Below are 21,602 nucleotides of genomic sequence, written 5' to 3' on the forward strand. Positions count from 1 at the left end.
GAAAGTATTCGGCCCCCTTGAACTTTGCGACCTTTTGCCACATTTCAGGCTTCAAACATAATGATATGAAACTGTAATTTTTTGTGAAGAATCAACAACAAGTGGGACACAATCATGAAGTGGAACAAAATTTATTGGATATTTTAACAAATCAAAAACTGAAAAATTGGGTGTGCAAAATTATTGTATTGCTGGCAAAATAGGCTACAGAATATTTTGTTCTGTATTGACAGGTGCAATATTTCCAAATCGATAATTATGTTGTCTTTTATTATTACAATTAGGCCTATATCTGCATTTATGTTAACCTAGAAACTTTCAAACATGAAAATGTCATTTATTATTATGTATTAGTGTCAAAATGATCTTTTCCTATAGTATTTTGCCTGGAAACGCTTTCAACACGCCCGCGTGTCGCGTGAAATATAGGCGTCTCTTCTATTTATAGCATGGCCGCGTTTTCCGCGTGGTTCGAGCAGGCAGTTTGGAAACTCTAACCTGTTAACATGGGAGCCGAAAAAAAAACGGACACGCTACGCAGCCGAGGTGCTCACACCACGCTTGCAGTGTGCGTAATGCTTTTGTATTGCTCCTCTGCTTCAAACGTCTTCTCTCCCCTCAGAGGTCTCAATCAGCTTCCTGTCTCTTGACTGATGAGAAAACAGACCAGCATGCTAACACTGGTACAAGGCCTTCGGCTTCTAAAAGTCATGCTCTGGAAATGAAGAAAGAAGAATCAATGCCTGTCCTGGCCATGCCTAGCTGGAGGAGTGTTGACCGACTGGACAATTCCAGTTAGATCCTTGACTTAAATCCATTTGATTCTTAATCAGTTAATGATTCTTGCTTATAACAGAGTGATTTTAAATCAATTTATGCTTGTTTAAACTGTTGACCACCTCCATTTGTATACATGTCTAAATGCTGTGAATGTCTTTAGTGTTACAGAGTCCTGATGGGAACTGGATTGCTTATCAGAGCAACTTGCTCTCTCGACCGAGCCTTTTAACAAAGCGCAAGAGTCTGGTCTACAGTGTCTTAGAAAGGGAGTCTGGCGTGGGGTCAGCTTATGACGGGATGGGCTCCGAAACAGAACCTGAAGCTAATGGGGGCTGGGGCGCAGCACTGGTGGAGTTTCGTCGTAAAATGTCTGCCAATAAGCAGTTGAGTTTCCCAGAATCAGAATCCTTGCCTTTGGATGAACAAGCACAACACACCACTCCACACACCTTAAATGCTGACACTGAGAACTCCTCAGGACAGGACGGACCAATGCCCAAGTCCCACAAAACTATGCTGCCCTTCCTGAAGAGGAAAGTGTCACTAGATCACAGGCGATCCTCATTCGCCCGCCGTTCCAACATCAAGGATATTGATTTCAACCCAGGAGGTGCTGAAAGCAGTGAGGATGGCCTAGAGGACAGCAGGGTCAAGAGGTCACGACGAAGGAAGAAAAATAAGAGAGAGGAGGCAGAGTGGAAAGGACAGTCGGCATTGTCTTTGCCTATATCGGTGAGATTGACTGTTAGCTAGTACACAACATGTATTGGCTTTGATTTAGAGCAAAGTAAAAAAAATAACACTTTTAATGCCAAGCACACCCAAATATCAGGATACATTTCCTAAAATATATAGACAGCTATATATTTCCATATATAAAGACCTCTTTATACTGTTTTGTTTCCAAAATGTTATGATTGTTAAAACAAATAATAACTTTTTTTTTTTTTTTACTAATTTTTTATTTAAATCTAAAAGTATTTGTTTTATACCCACTAATACTCTCATATAAGATTTAGGAATTTATATTCAAATAATACATTTAATTTCTTACTCTTAATAACTGTCAGTAGAATACAAAAATTAAAAACTATCAATTAATGTCATGATTTCTGACCAGTCCAAAAAAAAAGGCAAAATGAAAGGTCAAAAATTAAATAAATATATATTTAAATATATTTTTTTTAAATATACATAAAACACGATATATATATATATATATATATATATATATATATATATATATATATATATATATATATATATATATATATATATATATATATATTGTATTTTATGTATATTTAATACACACAACTGTTTAAACAATAGAGCTCAGCTTAAAATTTTTACAATTTTAAATAGCTGTTTTCTAATTTAATATATTTTAAAATGTAATTTATTCCTATGATGGCAAAGCTGAATCTTCAGTCAAATTAATCTTTAATAATAATATGCTGATTTGGTTTTCAAAAAATGTGTTGTCTTATTATCACACTATAAGTGATGTGTCACCCTGATCATTTTTTTTCAGGGTTCTTTAATGAAATATAATTTTATTCAACAATGTAAAAGTATTAACTTTGACTTAATTCATGATTGAATTAATCTTTGCTGAATACAATGTTAAATGTATATTAAAAAGATAAATATTTTAAGGTAATCCCTAAAATAAATTGAATAAAATCCTTAAAGGGTATAAAATCCTTACATAAGATTTAATGACTGTTATTCTTTATTGGCAGGATTTTAATAGCCAATACTCAGATTCTCTGGTGAAGAGTCATTTTGTGAAAAGACCAAGTGATCATGCTCTGGAAGATGACACTTCAGACACTGCTACGCCTGACATCTTGAGCTCTGGAGCTGTTACCCCTGATCCATTTGGACCTGATCTCAGCGCTCCCAGCAGTTTGAGTCATAGGGCCTTTTCTGTGGTTGGATCTTTAGATCAGCAGTTGACTTCCAAACTGAAAGAGCTGACCAGTCAAGTCAGAGAAACACAACTTTCCTCCACTGAGGATGAATTGGACAGGTTGGAGTATCAAATGTGGGATGAAGATGATGAAACAAAAGCAAAAGCTGGAGATGAAGTTATGGGAGATGCTTTTTTAAAGATTGAGGCTGTTGCAAAAGAAAAAACTGATGAAACTGAAGCCACATATCAAGTTGTGAGAACTGAGATGTTGAAAGAAAATGATCTGACTTACAAACTCAGAGAGTTAACCAGTCAGGTCAATGAGACACTACTTTCCTCCTCAGAAGATGAACTGGACAGGTTTGAGCATCCAACTGTAAATGAAGGCATAAATCAATCAATGAGAACTGAGACGCTGGTGGTAGATGACAGAACATATGGAGACAAAATGATACCACGTGACAAACAAACCCAAAATCATGTAGAGAAGATGGTTGAAAAAGCAGAAGAAGAGAGATCAGAGAAAAGGCAAAAGGACACTGTGGCAGAGCAGGACTTAAGTGAGCTAAAGGACATGGATGAGACACAAATGTCAGAAGAAATGAGCTCTGGGAGCCAAAAGCAGACACCCACTGAGACAGATGCTAATAAGAGAAGTGAGGAGACAAAGAACAAGGGAGAAGTTCAGACTGAAGAGAGAAAAGCAGATATAAAAGATGGTGAAAATGTGTTTGAAGGTCAGCGGAGCAGAGCTGAGAGTACAGAGATGGTTGATCATATTGAGGAGCAGGGAGAGGCCTGTGAACTGACTTTGAATAGATTTATAAGTGATGATGGAAATATGGAGTTTGATAGGATCATCAATGCTGTAGTGAAGGCTTTGGATGACATGGAAGACCACATAGAAGCTTACACTAGTGAGGAGGTATTATTAGAGGGAAGTGAGGGAAATAAACTAGAGATGATGGAAGAGAAGGGGAATGTAACTGAACAGGATATAGATGGCAACACCACATTTGAGCGATGCTTTGTTGGTGAAAAATCGAAGAAGGCACAGGAAAAAGAAATGAAGGAAGAAGGCAAAACCAATGAAGTTGTGGCACTAAAGAACAACAGTGAAGATACTGAGGAGACACAAGACAAACCATGCATCACATCATCAGAAGAGATTGTTCAAGGGAACAATGGCAACAGTCAAGGTGACTTGGTTGAAATAAAGAAGCAGAGGGACAAGGACCCCACAATTCAGAACTTCTGGTCCCAATCTGGTCAGGAAGAGTATCTGTCACCAGAGGAGATCTACCAGGTAACAACTAACCATATTACAGTAAACTATACTACAGGAAATGCTTCAGGCTGCTTATATCTAACATGCTTTATTTAATCTGCTAATTAATCTCTGAAGCTCATTTTCTTCTATGCCTTCTGCCTCTTGATTAGGATGCACACATGCTGAACAAAGAGAAAAACCTACATTTTATCTCCAATATACTACAGCAGGTGATAATTATATGCTAATAATATGGACAGGATGCTCTCATTTACACACTCATAATTTACTACGCTACATTGTACATGTCCCTTCATCGCTTCTCTGTACGTTTTCATCATCTGTCTGACTCTTGGCTCACTATATTACATTTACATTTGACATATTTTACATTTCTATTGGGGCTGCACAATTGATCAATAAATAATTGTGGACACCTTTAAGAGTTGTGATTATACCTACCAAAGGTAGGTTGTGATTATACCTACCAAAGTTGTGATTATACCTACCAAAGAAAAAAAAGGTGGATTCAAGATGGGTGAAAGGATTATATTTACAAGATGTTTTTGTAGTTTTGCGCATTGTAACAAATCACAAAGGTGTTTAAATCTGCTCATTTCCACTCAAAAGGGTAGGTTTGTTTTCTGCATACTAACAAATTATCATTATAACCTACAGAACACAACTGAAATAAGTATGGAAGCTCATTTCTGCCAGATAAGAAAAAAATATGATTCTTTTTAAAATCATAATTATCACATAAAAAGCATAAAATGTTAAAAATATTGTACTATGTCAAAATTATAAGATGGTCATAGTTAGGACATAAAAAGTCCAAGTTTGTCATAATAATATATCAGGACATCATTTCAACTTTCTATCTTTGTTATAATTATAACTCATTTCTAGATCTTAATCTAGAAATTTTGTCTCATAGATGTTTTATGTCATAATTATGATTTACCAAAGTATTATCTTTTTTCCCTAAAAGGTGGTAATCGATTCACTTTGCATTGTTCATGGTTCAGGTTCATTGGTTATAATGGGTTTTCTCGAACATAGTGAGCTTATGCCAAACTGACATCTTCACTAATTGAATTGAATGAGGCATTTATATAGCGCTTTACTACTGTACACCCAACACGCTTTACAATCATATCAGGGGGCTCTCCTCAACCATAAAGGGATATGATTTTTCAAAATTGTACAGCCCTATATGTTGTGTTTCTGTAGCTGTGAATTTATACCACATTCATTTCCATTCCTGTGCATGTGAACATTAGAGTTTACAGTCCCTTCCTCTATGTATTCATCATGAACAGAAGTACTCGGCTGCCTCTCTGCGCAGCATCACCTCAGAGGTGCTGAAAGTACTGAATGCCACTGAGGATCTGATTCACGGATCTATGGGAGATGAAGAAAGCCCAGTGGACCGCAGCGACCCCTCGAGCGTTCCCCCAGCAGAGGCCAGGAGGCTGGACGAGCAGCTCAGCAGACTGGAGGAGAATGTACGCAATCTTTCTGAGATTAACATTTCTCATGCTCTTATGAGCTGCTTCTCAATTTATTCTGATTCGTTTCACTGTGCGCAGGTGTATGTGGCGGCAGGTACGGTGTACGGACTTGAGGCTGAACTCGGGGATCTGGAAGATTGTGCGCGCAGTATCAGTGGATCCACCACCGAAAGACAGCTCGCTCATCTGGAGGACCAGGTGGCTTCTGCAGCAGCCCAGGTGCAGCAGTCTGAGCTCCAGGTGTGTTCAGCCTGGCTCTCTCTCTCTCTCTCTCTCTCTCTCTCTCTCTCTCTCTCTCTCTCTCTCTCTCTCTCTCTCTCTCTCTCTCTCTCTCTCTCTCTCTCTCTCTCTCTCTCTCTCTCTCTCTCAATTCACTTCAGCTTTATTGCCATGAGTATCAGTACAAAGTACAATGTTGCCAAAGCATTAGACATGTAACAATTTATACAGGTATAGATAGATAAATACAAAATATAATTAAAGAAAAATCTCTCTCGCTCGCGCTCTCTCTCTCTCTTTCGCTCTTTCACTCTCTCTCTTTCACTCTCTCTCTTTCACTCTCTCTCTCTCTCTCTCTCTCTCTCTCTCTCTCTCTTTCACTCTCTCTCTCGCTCTCATTAGCAGCATCTCATCGCTCTGAAGACACAGTTACACTTGAGTTAATGTGTGTTGTTATTTTTAACTAAAACTTATTAAAGTAGTTTTTGTTAATTGAAACAATGCTGAAATAAAATACAAACATAAATATGAGATAAAAAGATACACATTGTTCCATGGCAACTAACTGAAATAAAATAAGTTGGAAGTACTAAAATAAAGCTAAATTAGAGTGACCATATTTTGATTACCCAAAACCAGGACACTTGGCCCGGCAATGAGATACTCAAATAATACTCAAAGTTTACTCAAAGATTCCTTATTAATTTTGAATATATTTAAAGTATGCCCCCTCTGTATGGATAGAACATTGTTATATTAGGGTTAAAAACATGACATGTCCTGGGAAAACAGGACGTTTGGTCACCCTAAGCTAAATATAAAAAAATAAAAATAAAAATAGCAAATTGACAACCTAAACTAAAATGAAAAGATAAAATCTAATTAATATTATTAAAATATTAATGAACATAAATAAGAATATAAAAATGATACCTTTCCAGGGGTTTATAATACTATAAATACTGTATAGAACTATGCAAACATACTAACCATGGTGTCCCAAATCTGGCAATAACATTTCACATAGCATGTGTACAGTAAGGCTTTGCAGGAAGACTGCTGTCGTTTTCTGCCTGCCTTGATCTGTGCTTTCTTCCCCCAGGTTTCAGACATTTCCTCAAGAATTGCGGCTCTGAAAAATGCAGGTCTTAATGTAACTCCACAGACACACTTTACTAAGGTCAAGACTGCAAAAACAAAGGTATTGTTTTCATATTTAAGTAATACATTTATACACACATTCCTACATACTCATATGAATAATTATAACTGTCATAATACTGTTGTTTCAGACACAAACCATCAGCTCATCTCGAAAACTGAGGCGACGACTGCCAGCACCTCCAAAAGAGGGTAAGAGCTAATCATAATGGACATATTTTAAAGATGTCACCTGTGAAACATGCAATTGTCTTATTAAAAAAATTCTGAATCAACCATTTTACATTGTACATTTCAGATAGAGTATGAAGAGGATAGTAGGAGACATCAGCAAGCATCACCGCAAAGTTAAAGGGTTAGTTCACCCAAAAATGAAAATTATTTCATTAATGACTCACCCTAATGTCGTAGGACACCCGTAACACCTTCGTTCATCTTCGGAACACAAATGAAGATATTTTTGTTGAAAGCTGAGAAAGGCTTCAGAAAGGCCTCCATTGGCATTCAGTACATTCCCACTGACCCACTCACAAGGCCCATAAAGGCACTTAAGACGTCTTTACAAAGCCCATCTCACTACAGGGGCTGTACAATAATTTTACCAAGCATCTCGGACATGAACTCACCTGGAACTCACGCGATAGCGGCGCTCCTCCTCTTCCGGGTCATGTAATTTTTGCATTGTAAAATTATTGTACAGCCACTGTAGTGAGATAGACTTTGTACTGAATGCCAACGGAGGCCTTTTTGAAGCCTTTCTCAGCCATCAGCTTTCAACAAAAATATCTTCATTTGTGTTCCGAAAATGACCGAAGGTCTTAAAGGTGTCAACGACATGAGGGTGAGTAATTAATGAAATAATTTTCATTTTTGGGTGAACTAACCCTTTAAACAACTAAAAACATGAAAAGCCACTGATCAAATGTGCCTTGAAGCTCATGGCTCATAGAAAGTGTTTTATGACCTCAAGCTATGGTGGGATAGATTCAAATAAACTGATGCAGTGATGCCATGTTACACAAACAAATAACATTTGGATCAGGATTCTTTATTACCTCTCTTCCTCATAGTAGTGTTGGAATTATTTAGAAATAGTTACTCAGTGTAATAACTACAGTAAGTAAATGTAAGATGCAAAATTACATGATAATGTGCAGCTTTATTTTGGCATTTTGACCATTACTCTCAATCAAACTCATTATTCAATTAAACGTTTAATTACAAATAAAAAGTTATGGGTTTCAATTAAGTACTGGGATAGTTCATCCAAAAATTCTGTGATCATTTATCACTCTCATTCTAAAATTAAAGAATGTTTGTAACCAAATTGTAACCACTGACTTTCTCAAAATGGATTATTTTATGTTCCACTAACTATCCCTTTAATTTCTCACTGTTTAATTTCTCAAATATATATATATATTTATGTCTGTGTGTGTGTGTGTGTGTGTGTGTGTGTGTGTGTGTGTGTGTGTGTGTGTGTGTGTGTGTGTGTGTGTGTGTGTGTGTGTGTGTGTGTAATAGCTGCACATACAATAAATCGCATATTCTCTTGAGAAGGTACTTATTTTGAATAAGTAATTATGTAACAACCGCTAACAGTACGTTATCCAGATACATTCGTCATTATCACGTGACCTACCAGCCATTTGTATCGCTTCACTTCCATTCAGAAATCCTCTCCCGTGGCCTCATGGGATGGTAAACTGTCCATCATATGTGCACTTAAGAATCTCGACAGAAGTTTGAGGTAATCTGGGTAGTTTTTGCCTCCACTTATATGACTGTGAGTTCGGACACACTTCATTTGTCACATACTGTTTTTCGTCTACTATATTGTAGGGGAGTATGCAATATTTTGTTTTATTTTATTGATTTCTCTGTCAGATTTATAGAAGATTATTCTATCCATGTGTCAGCTATATTAATCACAGTCATGCAGAACATGGAAACTTTATATTTGCTGATAATGTAAATTTATGGTGTCACATTTGATAAGAGCAATACAAGCTATTGTAAAGACATTGATTCATTGTATATGTGTAAATGATCTGTGTAAATTAATAAATGGAATTTTTTTTTTTAGTTTGATTATATTTCAATTGTGGTACATTTTATTTTTGTGAACAGATTTTATGTTCCACTTACATAACCTGAACAATATTATGATGTTCATTTACTGAAATCATCAGTTGTTAAGATCTATATTTCTGGGTGGGAGTATATCATAAAATATTCAAATCAAAATGCATATTTCAAAGCAAACGGAGGGGATGTAGCTATATTACCTTTGGATGTAAATGTTTATTAAGAGTAGGGATGGGACGATTATCGGTTTCACGTGTACTGATGGTTAGTATTATCGTAATTTAATTATCATTTAAACCGTGTTTGATTATCGCGATTTTAAAAACTCGCGGTAAATCCTGTCCAGAGCATCAGTCTGGCGCATGCGCAGCGCGCAACGCTGTTTTTTTTTTTGAACGACAAGAAATGGCGGAAGGCAGTGACAGCGCGTTTCTCAGCCCTAAGAGACCAAATCTGAGGTGTGGTAATATTTGGGCTTTTACAAAAGTCCTGAGGGAGATGTAATCGAGGGTGGTGGTCACCCTGTCTGCAGAACATGGAATACACTTCAAATCTGCCGAGTCGTCGTTGTGACCATCACACACTGTCAGGGTTGCCAACTTTTAAGTTCAGGTTGGAGTGAGATTTTTTTGAGGCCGGGGGGGTGGGGGGGGGGGGGGGGTGGGGGGGGGGGGGGCGTAATGCTTTTGATCTTGATTCAGTATCAGTTTATATCTAGTATATATACTATACATAATAAGAAAAAATATGTTTGTTTTAGCACAAGTTTAAACATTTCTTGGGTCAAATTATATGTGCCATTCCTTAATATTCACTTGTGAGTGATTATATAAGTATCATTATTCATTAAAAATATTAGGATGCAAGTTATTCAAGTTTTGAAATTTCACATTTAAAGAAATCTAGTGTTTGATCATCATATCTAAATATTTATTACAATGCAAAGACTGCAATACTTTTTTGAGCAACTAGATTAGATACATGGATATTTATTAAAGAGCCATAAGGCACCTACTGGTTAATGGCATTACAAATAAACTTTTCTTTTTTTTTTTTTGCCACAAAATGACTGTATTTGTCCTCTTTGAATTGGAATTCTCTATTTTAACATTAATTACTAAACATATTGTAATATAAATATTAGAAGAAATATATACAAATATGAAAATAAAAATATGTTAAGTGGTCATTTATTGACAATAATTGTTGCACAAATAGTATTTAGTACCAAAAGATCTCCTCAAAATATTCAATAAATATAATTTAATGAGTATGAGTGTGACCTATTAGTAAGGAATACCTGAGGGCTAAATACAAGAACAACATTAATGTTAACAATGGTGCATCTCTATCACTCTCCATAATAAAACGATCCTGTATATATGGCTGACTTAATAATCAATACACACTAACACTATGCTGCACTGTTTACCAAAACTTGCAGCAAACATCTATTTGGTGAAACTGTTGTGTATCCGCTTAAGCCATTTAAATTCATTGGCACAGCGCTAGAAGTATTGAGCGCTCATGGGCCACGTGACCAGCGCGCACCGCAGGGAGACGAGAGCATGCAACTCCGCTTTTCAACGCCTCTGGCTTTAACATTATGCCACATTAGCGCCAAAACGCTATTTATTGTTTGAATTTCATTAAAGCACATTAAAAATAATTAAAGCTTATAGCTTTGTTTAATATCAAAAGCAGGTTTGGCAATTTGGCGTGAGATTGAGTTGGGCGGAGTGAGAGCGTGAGACAGAGCCTGAAAGCGTGAGTCTCACGCCAGATGCGTGAGAGTTGGCAACCCTGCACTGTTGTAAAACGAACGCAAGGCAAGTGGACTTTGACCTCAATACCCAAACGAACGTTACGTCTGGGAAATAATTGATCACAAAATGTTGTTATGAGTTGAAATATTTAATCTCAATCACTTGAAATTAACATGAAGCTTCCGCGAAGAAAAGTTTGCAACAAGACTTTGTTTGAGCAAAGACTAATAACAGTTAAAGGTGACTGACATTTAAGGGATTATAATAGTATAATTATTCATTGTACACTTATTACATTGCACACTTATTACACTGTGTTTTTTTAAACAACATAATTAATTACAGGGACATATTGAATTGAGAGTTTTAAATCTTACAAAACAATCTTCCAGACAAGATGATCACAACAATATTGTAGTATTATTAAGGTCCTCTGATTTCATTTTTAATACTATCAAAAATGGAGTGCATAGAGCTGCTTGTTTTATTTGTTTATTTACTTTTTAAATATTAAACTTGTTAAAATGTTTTCTTTTTGAATACTTTAATCTAATTTTAACAAAACCGTGATGAAATTGATAATAATCGTAATCATTTTGGTCACTATAATGGTGATATGAAACTTTCACACCTTCCCATCACTAATTAAGAGTATTATGTGTTTTCTGTGCTCGTTTTATTGTATCAGTATTTATTTCAAAGAACTGTATTCTTCTTTACAACTATTCCCCATTTTAAACAACTTCAGAGTCATCCACATCAATTTGGATTTATTGATTGCAATCAGTTACACAAGATTACAAAGGTATTACTAATGTTGCAAAATGCATACATCCTTCAGGCTTCCCTGTTTTACACAAAAGTTCTATGAGGTTTTTGCAATACACAGGCTTTAATGACCCATCTGGTTTTAAGAGGAGCGCCAAGGGCAAATCCCAGATTATTAGACCCTGGTAGAGAAGGGGCCCTTTGGGGAGAAATGAAAAGCTCAAATGTAAAGGTTTTTCCTGAGCACAGCAATTCCACTGGCGTCACTAGGTTGGAAAAACATTTATGTGTCCACATTGTTTACATTGCACTTTGGTGTGATGGTGAAATAGATCTCTCACATTCATAGCACTCCATGCTAAAAGGTCAAACAAATACCACATTTATCCCAACAGCCAGTGCAACTTCCTCTCAAAAACAGAGGAACTAATTCATAAACCACTGGATTCACGTCAGCGGCGTTCCATGATGAGGAAATGTTCTCTTTGGTCAGCTACAGTAAATCCATCCGTCAGAAACAAGCTCTCTCTCCTGTCTGACACAAGAAAACTGTCTGTAGGGTTCACCACGATGAATCCTTCTCTGTCTTGTCCCATTGCCTCCACCTCTGCATATGATGGATGTCCTGAACCACGTCGAAATTTCATGGCAGGCCAGTGTGTTGGTCGTCTCTAGATATCGAGAACAAAATTACAGCATTTTCAACAATAACTGAATTTGAAGGCTTGGTTTATATACCGTACATACACTACCATTCAAAAGCTTTTTTTATTTTGTTGAAAGGACCCTCTTATGCTCAAGTCTACATTTATCACAACAAAAATATGGTAAAACCAGTAATACTGTGAAATACATTATTGACATTACTTTAGTGTCACATGATCCTTCAGAAATCATTATAATATGCAGATTTGTATTATTATTGCTTTTTGTTCAGGATTCTTTGAATAGAAAGTTCAGAAGAACATTATAAATGTCCATTATCTGAATATGCTTTAGTTAAAGCTCACCTCTATGAAGAAGAGACTGGCGCTGGAGGTGGGATGGTAGTACATGTATATCGTGGCCAACACGGCGACCACCATGAGGACCATTGTGATGAGGATGCCAATGAGCAGACCAGTCTGCATCTGCTCCTCTCTCTGTTTCTCTGTCACTTCCATCTGAGAGTCTGAAAGAGATCAGGATATTTACGCCTGCTTATAAAGAACAATTACAACGGCATTTTTACATTTTCCGAAAGAAATGTGAGTGGTACTTTCCCAAATGCCACAATGCTTTACGGGTTTTGCTGCGGTATCTGAGCATTTACCATTAGACGCATTAATGTTTCACTAATCATTATTACATTTTTGGGTCATTAGCGACCCGGATCTATATCTAACACGGATGGATCTCTATCTGTCTGTCATGATGGTATAAAACTCTCCTGATATTAGAGTAACACTTACAGAAAAATAAATGAAAGCATATTTTGATAACTTGGATTTGAAGGGTTCAGTTTGAGCTGATGTTTTATCACAGGCTCATAATGACGATCTCAAACATATTCTCAAAACTTTAACTTTCAACATCTTCAAACACAGCTTCTCCAGCATCAACTGACTGACACTAATATTTGACTGTGTTCAGCACTTGCTCTGCTGTAAATCTGAGCCATTTCAAGTTTTGCTGATGATACTTTCAAAGGGTTGGGACGTGTGCTTAATCCTTGAAAATGCTTGAATTTTGATGTTGTGTTTTCAAGGTTTGAAAAGTGCTTACATTTTGGATAAAATGTTTGAAACTATTTATTTTACAACAAATACCTATCGGACTGAATAGTCTGTTTATTAATTGGAGGTATTCATCTAGGTGCACACCTTTTAGATTTTGGATATTTAATCAAATAAACTGTCAGATCACATCTGTCAAAAGAGCAATCCTTTCTTCATTTCTTCTGGAACTGAGTAACGAATCTCTTCATTTATGTTTGAGATCGAGCAAACAGCCATGATGAATAAGACCCTCCATGGGAAAACACGAATATGTATTTCACTAGGCTACTATATGGGCTCATTCACAGAAATGCTAGATTTAAATAAGTCATAGCTGATGGAACACTGATGAGAATATTGTTTAAGAATAAATTATATTCAGTTTTCACACACAAAAAAAATCTTATTTTTTTCAGTCGAGCAAAAAATCAGATTCTTCTGCTATTACGAAATAATTGTTCGGCTGTTTATAGTATTATCCCCTTTAATGTGATTAAAAACACTAAATAGTTTTGATTACGTATTGGTATGTAATTTACGGTGGTGTAAATGTGCTAGAAAAAGCTTTAAAATGGACCTTGAAAATGCTTGGAAAAGTGTTTGACCTTGGAAAATGACCTTTGAACCTTGTCTTTTGTTCTCCGCCTGCGGTAACTATGAGTGAATCGTCACTTCATCATTGTGTATCAGACATTGCCACCTTGTGGAATAAAGGCGAGTTGCTCTTATTCAGACAGAGTTGTGCAGAAAAGATATACACTATTACACACCTCGGGTCATTAGTGACCCTATGCAATTAAAAAAAAATAATAATGGGAAAACTTCTTCTTTTATATATATATTTTTTTCTTGTTATATTGTTTATAATGAATTGATTGAGGAATACTAAGAAGGTTCATGTCGAACTTTAAAAAATGAATGAGGAGGAGGGTAGTGACTGATGTCCCGGCCGGGTCACTTAAAACCCGAGGTAAGCAAACCCCAAAACTGGCTCAGACCCGTAAGGCTCAAAGGGTTAATGCATTGAGGCTTAAACGCACAGGTCACCCAGATTTAACCAAAAAAGTAAAATCATTTAATTACCCTAATGTCATTGCAAAACCTGACTGACTTTTGTGGAACATGGAGATATTTTGAGGGTTTTTCCCCTCTACACTCAAAGTCAGTGGCACCAAATCATTTATCAAAAAATCACTCTTCAGAATATCTTCATATTCCACAGAAGAAAGTCGGATGAGTAAATGGTTAATTGTGGTAAACTGTGCCTTTACGAAGCTTCTTGCACCATTTTTCAAAACACTAACAACACAGGCGAAGGCAGAATTAATGGGAATTCAGAATACATGCAGTAAATGATGAAAGAATTTGACATCATTTTTATTTTTGGGTGAACTATTTAAGCAGCTTTGTTGGCTTCAGGAGCTTCAAAGTAAAATGCAGTGCAGAAACCAAAAGTTTATCAATCTAATACAATTTGTATTAGATTGTTCTGGACATGAAAGGTTAATTTTGCATTATGGATTAAGTGCCATGTTGAAAAAGGTTATGGCCTGAAGGAAGAGGCTGTGCAGCTGTTGATATTTCTTGTTTTTTAGGGCTCTTGTAATTGGTCTCATTTGGAGACCTCATTTGCATACAGGTAAAACAAAAAAGTCTCAATGACCTGCAGGACATAACTGATCCATACCATCAGTGAGGAAGCTGGTAGGAAGGTTTCTTATGAATAAGGGTGTGCTGGTGATCTTGGTGGTGAGCGAGGAGGCTGATGTGGCTGATGGAGTTGTAGTAGATCCTGCCGTTACTCCTGTCTGCACCGCTGGAGTGCTGCTTCTAATGGAGGGCTGTTTTCTGTCACAGCTCTGATTCTTTATCTTAAAATACATCCACAACAAGTCAGTAAGCATGAAAAATGGTGGACGACTCAAGTAGATGACTGTGAAGGAAATATCTATTCACCTCATTTAAGCACCCACTGTCAACCCAGTCCTGTCGATACTGGTCAAAACCACTGGAACATCTGCAGAAGAAATATTATTTGCAGCTGTTGAATAAAGATAGAGTTAAAGCACACTGCACCATTTCTATCTGGCATATTAAAAATACAAGTGTGTACCTCTGTAGGCGACTACACCAGCTACAGTTGAAGCCGATCTGAGCCGTAACACACGTCTCACAGCTGGAGAACTGAAGACAGGCTGACAGCAGCAACAGCAGCATTTTAACAAAGACGTGAAAGACATTTTCCACACAATATGTGATTAAATATACTGAACAAACATGCAATTGGTCTTAGCTCTAGGGAAAAATACTAGCATTTCTGAGCAATGTGAAATGTATTCAGTCTGAATTTAGTTCTGTCAGCAGTTCAGACTCACTCGGTAGAGGAAGCATCTCAACAGCAGTGACGTTCATGATCTTGGATTTTAAGAGCTCTACCCGATGATATTCATATATTGTTCTCCTTCTAACATCTGTCATGAAAAACAAGAGAATGGAAGGCCATTCTTAACTAAAAATATTAAAATAAAAATATTGAAATAAATTATAAATATTACATAAATAACGTTCTACCACTACAGGTCCAATTCGTTTGTTTATGCATTACCTGGCAATGAGCAAAACATTTGTTACAGTATTTATCTTTATGTTAGTTAATTGATGTTTGGCATGGTTATGGATATGACCATGTTAACTCTTTCTTTGCCAGCGTTAATAAAAAAAAATCATGGTCCCCTGAATATTTTGTTGTATAAATATCTGAACATGCAATATACACTACATTTTGGGACCCCTATAAACCATTGAACTCCGGTTCCAATCACTTCCATGGCCACAGGTATGTAAAATCAAGCACTAGGCACATATAATTAATACAATTCAAATAAAAACTGAAAATATAAAATCTAATTCAATACTAAAATAACATGGCTGAAGGCAGAATTAATCAATTAAAGGTCAATTAAAAAAGTATATGCAAAAAGAAGTATTATTTTTTTTCCCCATTCAATAAGTGTAACTTACTGGGAAGCTGTTCGATTTTATGAAGAACCACAAATGCGTCAGAGAGCCCGACTTTCACGGGATGGTTCACTGAGCTGATCTTATTAATGTCAATGGGAACCTAAAAGCAGATGAAAGCCGACAATCAAACACTGCATCATCTACTACACCAATAAATGGCAGCTTCATTTAAAAAACAATAAATATCTTTAATAATCCACCTCTTTATATGCAAAGGTGATTCTTCCATCATTGTATAGAGCTGTCTGGAAGGTGAAGCTGCCGAGATGAGATTCACCCTGGAGATACACACGGTCCCACTGCACAACAAGAGCTGTGCCTAACAGAAAGGAAGAACATTAAAAATACAGCCATTTAAATATAACACGTTCATGCAGAACACTATTGTGTGCTCCATTTTACCATTATCACAGTACATGACTGTTGAATTCGGTGAGATGCTGAGGTCAAAGTTAGCCATGAGAGGAGCGATGTACTGAGTAGCAGTCAGCATTTTGTGGATAACATCTCCAGTGTAGATGAAACCTGAAAAGAAATTAAAAATACATATAAAAATATACTACCATTTAATGGTTTGGGGTCAATAAGATTTGAAAGAAAGTAATACTTTTAGTCTGCAAAGATTGAAATGTGACAGTAAAGACATGTATAATGTTACAAAAGATTTCTATTTCAAATAAACAGTTTTATACTTTCTATTCATCAAAGAATCCTGAAAAAAGGATTAATATTCCTCCAAAATATTAAACAACACAACTATTTTCATCATCGATAATAAGCCTAATAAGAAATGTTTCTTGAGCATCAAATCAGTATATTACAATGATTTCTAATATGAACATGAACTTTAATGCCATCCTATTTTTAAAATGGAGTTGGCAGTTTGCTTCAATTCATCCCAAAGCTGTTCTATCGGGTTGAGCTCAGGACTCTGTGCAGGCCAGTCAAGTTCCTCCACACCAAACTCGCTCATCCATGTCTTTATAGACCAACACTTTGTGCACTGGTGCGCAGACATGTTGAAACAGGAAGGGGCCGTCCCCAAACTATTTCTGAAAAGTTGGGAGCATGAATTTGTCCAAAAATTGTCTCTGTACACTAAAGCATTAAGATTTCCTTTCACTGGAACTAAGGGGCCAAGCCCAACCCCTGAAAAACAACCCCACATCATAATCCCCCCCCCCTCCACCAAACTTTACACATGGCACAATGCAGTCAGGCAACTCCCATTCTTCCCAGACTCAAACCCAGACTCGTCCATGGGATTGCCAGACAGAGAAGTGTGATTGGTCACTCCAGAGAACACGTCTCCATTGCTCTAGAGTACACTGCTTTATAGCACTGGATTTGATGTTTCGCATTGCACTTGGTCATGTAAGGCTTGGATGAGCTGCTCGGCTGTGGAAACCCATAAAGCTCTCTGCGCACTGTGCTTTAACTAATCAGAAGGCCGTATGAAGTTTGAAGGTCTGTAGCTATTGATTTTGCAGAAAGTTGTTGACTTCTGTGCACTGTGACCCTCAGCATGCACTGACCCCGCTCTGTAATTTTACGTGGCCTACCACTTTGTGTCTGAGTTGCTGTTGTTCCCAATTGCTTCCACTTTGTTATAATACCACTACCTGCTGACTGTGGTATATTTAATTTCCCGAAGCTGTATATAGTGTGTATCAGAAGTCTGAGATTGGAAAGATTTTTAAGATTATAGATATTTATCTATATAAAATATATTAACAAGTTAAATGAAAATATATTTGTAAAAATAAAATATAAATCAACTCATTTGTTTTGCACTTACCCCCTGTCGCTACATGTATTTCCCTTAATGAATGTCCGTAGAAAGGGAAATCGAAGGACAGATTCACTCTCTACAAAAACAAACAAAAAAACAACTCAACTAAATTTCATTATGTGCACAAAAATGAGTAACAGTTACAAAAATTACCTTTAAGAAAACTTTGCAGCTGACGTACCAAAGTTTGTCGATGTGTGTTGATGAGAATTTCATGAACTCTTCCCATGTTCATTTGCTCAATATTTACCCATAAATCCTTGCCTGCAATGTCTGGCCCATAGAATTTGGATGTGTAGTAGACATGATCCATATCTCTCTGATGATCAGACATACATGTTATCTCAGATGTGTATATGAGAAGATATGAGATGAGTACATTCGTGGATGTTCACCTTAATGGATAAGTTGCCATGACTGTCATTTGTCACAACTTCAGGAAAGCGCTCTGACTCTAGTTTGCCATGCTCTTCATAGCGCTCCAGACTGATCTCCTCCACAGGTTTGGATGAGAGCACCCATCTCCTCCATCTTTTATTGTAAAGCTTGAGGTTTAGACCAGCACTGTCTTGCTTGGAGAGCCTCTCAAAGGTGAAGTATGAGACACCTGATGAATTAAGATCATTCACACCATTTTACATGCTGCAGTTGCTATGCAAAGAGATTCATTAATAAACTACATGCATGTGAATTGCTCCCTGAATCAAAACGTGCTCACATAATAATACAGAACATACTTTCATCTGTTTTGATAACTGAAGAATGTGACATTAACAAGGATAGCAGCTGTGGGACGGATGCAAACAACTCGAAATGCAAATAAACACAGTTCCTCACATCCTGCAGTGACAGGAGTGTGTCCAAAGTGCTTCTTTCACAGGAGAGTGTGAAACATGCTCAGAATTCCTCATAGTGTTGGACAGGGGGAGTGTGAGGGTGGGGCAGTGTTTTGACTGGAGTTAACACAGTTCTTTCCTGTGTCCTTCTCATTTGAATTCTGCCAGCATTAATTCTACACATATATTAATGTCAGAATATCATTCAGTAAATGCCTCCCGATGAAGTTTCGCACCTCGGTGTGTTCTTTTCCTCGGTTCGTTTGGCATTGTGACATGCCCTCTGGTCTCTCAGTTATTTTGAACATGCTGACAGAGATCGCAGATTACAGCGAGCAGGCATGTGCCAAAAATGGTTTGCATGGGTAACTACTTGATGAGTAAAAGATATGATGGTAAAAAGTAAACAGTCTCACTGCTTAATGACTAAGCCAGGCAATGTTACTCTTTTACCCCTTCACAAACAAGGCTTAAACCTGTCCAGACTAGTAACACTATAGAATAATGGTCATTAGTTAACATTATTAACTAACATGTTAATAAAAATCTAGCTGTTCATGGTTTGTTCATGTTAGTTCACGGTGCATTAACTAATGTTAACAAGATATAATGCATTAGTAAATGTTAAAATTAACATTAACAATTAGTTAATGTTAACTTTAGTTAACTACATTATTGTTACCAGCTGTTTTAACTGAAAGCAACTTGCACTGACAGATCTTAAAATATGTCAGTGCTGTAAGATGTACACCAGTAATGCTTTTTCCCCCCCTATGGCATATCTATAAATGTTACTTAAATGTTAATTGAACTAAGGCCTAATCCTGGTTTACTCTAACCCTCTGTGAAAACAGGCCATAATCTTTATGTTGTACTTTTACTTGAGAATAACGGGTGGCAATGCCTCTTATGGATTTAAAAAAATACATGAAAATCCAATTTAGTGACTTGAATATGCTTTTTCTATGATAATTATTCAATTTCTGAATTAAGTAATTTTAATATGTATTATGAAGTAAAAAAAAAAAAAGTAAAAAAAAAAAGTAGGTGGTCGTACAGAGACACTTTACAGATATTTAATTTGATCTTCCTGGCTAGATTATGTATTTTGTATTATCTGCAATACAATGTACTGGAATGTGTCAATTAAATTATTTTTAAAGCACATTTAAAGACACATTGATCAAAAATGCTACAAATTAAGCTGTAACATATAAAATAAATCAAAGCCATAAACCCGATAATAAAATCAGAGGCCTAATCAGTATTACAAACCACAGAATAATATTTTAAGTGCAGATTGAACACATTAAAATGAATCTTTCTAGTTTGCCAGTGAACTAAAAAAAGCAACGCTTGTGAGTAAAGCATAGCCTACATAATTAGCCTAGTTTTCGTCAGTTTACATCAAATGATAAAAACAATAATAATTAATGAAGTGAGAATATAATTTGTAAATTCTGAATGACATTAAATAACTCTTATGCAACTCTTATCCCGTATTTTAGACGACTAAATGAAAACATGCAAAATAAATGAATGACTTACCACTGGATAGCAGTTCCTGGAAGGTAAATTTAACATGAAGAACTACAAAAATTCCTAAGAAAATGTGTGGTCTTGCCGGCAGTGCCATAATTAACTACATTTAAATTGTCTTTGCACATTAATATCGAGGGAGAAGCCAAGTAAGTTGTGCACGCGAGAGACGCGCATAATCCGGCACGTTCAGCTCCGAACACAACACACCCCCGCGAGACTGAGTGACGTGACTGAGGAGCTCATTACACAGGCCAGGCTACTTTAAGATATATAAATACAACTTATATTAGCCACCACGGTCAATGAAAACATATGATTGGTTTCTCAACAGTACAGTGGTAGCCTAATAACTGGTAGAAAACTGTAAGCTAATGGATATGAATGGACTACTACATTTGGTTAATTTTTGTTATCCTTATAATAGCATACTCCTAGATGTAGCCTAAGTTACTTGAAGGGAACATATTAAACTGATACCACAAAGGTTTTTAGTTGTTGCTGCACAAAGTGAAGCACAGAACACTTGATCACATGTAGTTCTCCAGAGTGAAATGTCTCCTGAATGTGAACGGCAGATTTTGTGTCAGCATAAACAGAGCCATAATAAACAGTGGTTTAGGAACGTTGTTTAATCGGAAACATTACATAAAAATCAACTCCCAACTTTTAATTTGATTTATCTGGGCACTTAAATCTGATGTAGACTATTTCATCCTAACTTGTGGGACTACTTGTAAGTGTATGGATGTGGTTATGTGAGTGTGTGTGTGTGTGTGCTTGTTGGAAAGGCATTAAGTGGAGCATTGGCTTACTGTGGGGAAACTGGTTCCTGTGAGAAATGAGTGGATTAGGCGAGTGTGACATGTCTCATAGGGCTGAGAGGATTCTCTGGCTCTTAGGTTTGGAAAAGTCAAACCGCGTTCTCCTGAATAATAATAATAGATTTTATTTATAATGCACTTTTCATTCCGAAGAATCTCAAAGTGCAACAAAGGGGGGGGGGGGGGGGGGAATAACAAAAAAAAAATGAATAACAAGTAAAAATATAGAATACTACAAACAATCAACCAACACAGAAAACAGAACAGAAACAGAGCTGATGGTGGACAGAAACAGAGCTGATGGTGGACAGAAAACAGCTGATGGTGGAAGTCTCTGTTAGCTCCGCAG

At 36.6% G+C, this 21,602-nt stretch overlaps 2 protein-coding genes across 4 annotated transcripts in view; one reads left to right on the top strand and one right to left on the bottom strand.

Annotated features, from left to right (window-relative positions):
- myripa (myosin VIIA and Rab interacting protein a) overlaps positions 1 to 7,302 on the top strand; it is a 32,547-nt gene extending 25,245 nt beyond the window's left edge. The window contains exons 9-17 of one of the 3 annotated variants that reach the window (XM_067453589.1): positions 623 to 794; positions 941 to 1,512; positions 2,526 to 4,004; positions 4,139 to 4,198; positions 5,291 to 5,476; positions 5,561 to 5,701; positions 6,804 to 6,902; positions 6,994 to 7,054; positions 7,161 to 7,302. In XM_067453589.1, coding sequence (XP_067309690.1) covers positions 623 to 794; positions 941 to 1,512; positions 2,526 to 4,004; positions 4,139 to 4,198; positions 5,291 to 5,476; positions 5,561 to 5,701; positions 6,804 to 6,902; positions 6,994 to 7,054; positions 7,161 to 7,171 — 2,781 coding nt within the window. In that variant the 3' untranslated portion in view covers positions 7,172 to 7,302. Of the gene's footprint in view, positions 1 to 622; positions 795 to 940; positions 1,513 to 2,525; positions 4,005 to 4,138; positions 4,199 to 5,290; positions 5,477 to 5,560; positions 5,723 to 6,803; positions 6,903 to 6,993; positions 7,055 to 7,160 lie in introns of all 3 variants that reach the window. The other 2 variants (XM_067453587.1, XM_067453590.1) reach the window with 2 other exon arrangements.
- A 4,317-nt stretch (positions 7,303 to 11,619) lies between these two features.
- plxdc2a (plexin domain containing 2a) lies at positions 11,620 to 20,526 on the bottom strand. The gene is made up of 13 exons (XM_067453009.1): positions 20,439 to 20,526; positions 18,450 to 18,661; positions 18,236 to 18,373; positions 18,061 to 18,130; positions 16,665 to 16,787; positions 16,463 to 16,581; positions 16,263 to 16,362; positions 15,617 to 15,712; positions 15,355 to 15,436; positions 15,198 to 15,258; positions 14,929 to 15,112; positions 12,495 to 12,655; positions 11,620 to 12,155 (listed from the first exon to the last, which is right to left on the bottom strand). Exons 1-13 carry the CDS (start codon positions 20,524 to 20,526, stop codon positions 11,937 to 11,939), a joined length of 1,653 nt encoding a protein of 550 aa, XP_067309110.1. The 3' UTR covers positions 11,620 to 11,936.
- Positions 20,527 to 21,602: the final 1,076 nt, after the last annotated feature.

The sequence above is a fragment of the Pseudorasbora parva genome, chromosome 9 (assembly GCF_024679245.1).
Source record: "Pseudorasbora parva isolate DD20220531a chromosome 9, ASM2467924v1, whole genome shotgun sequence".
NCBI lineage: Eukaryota > Metazoa > Chordata > Actinopteri > Cypriniformes > Gobionidae > Pseudorasbora > Pseudorasbora parva.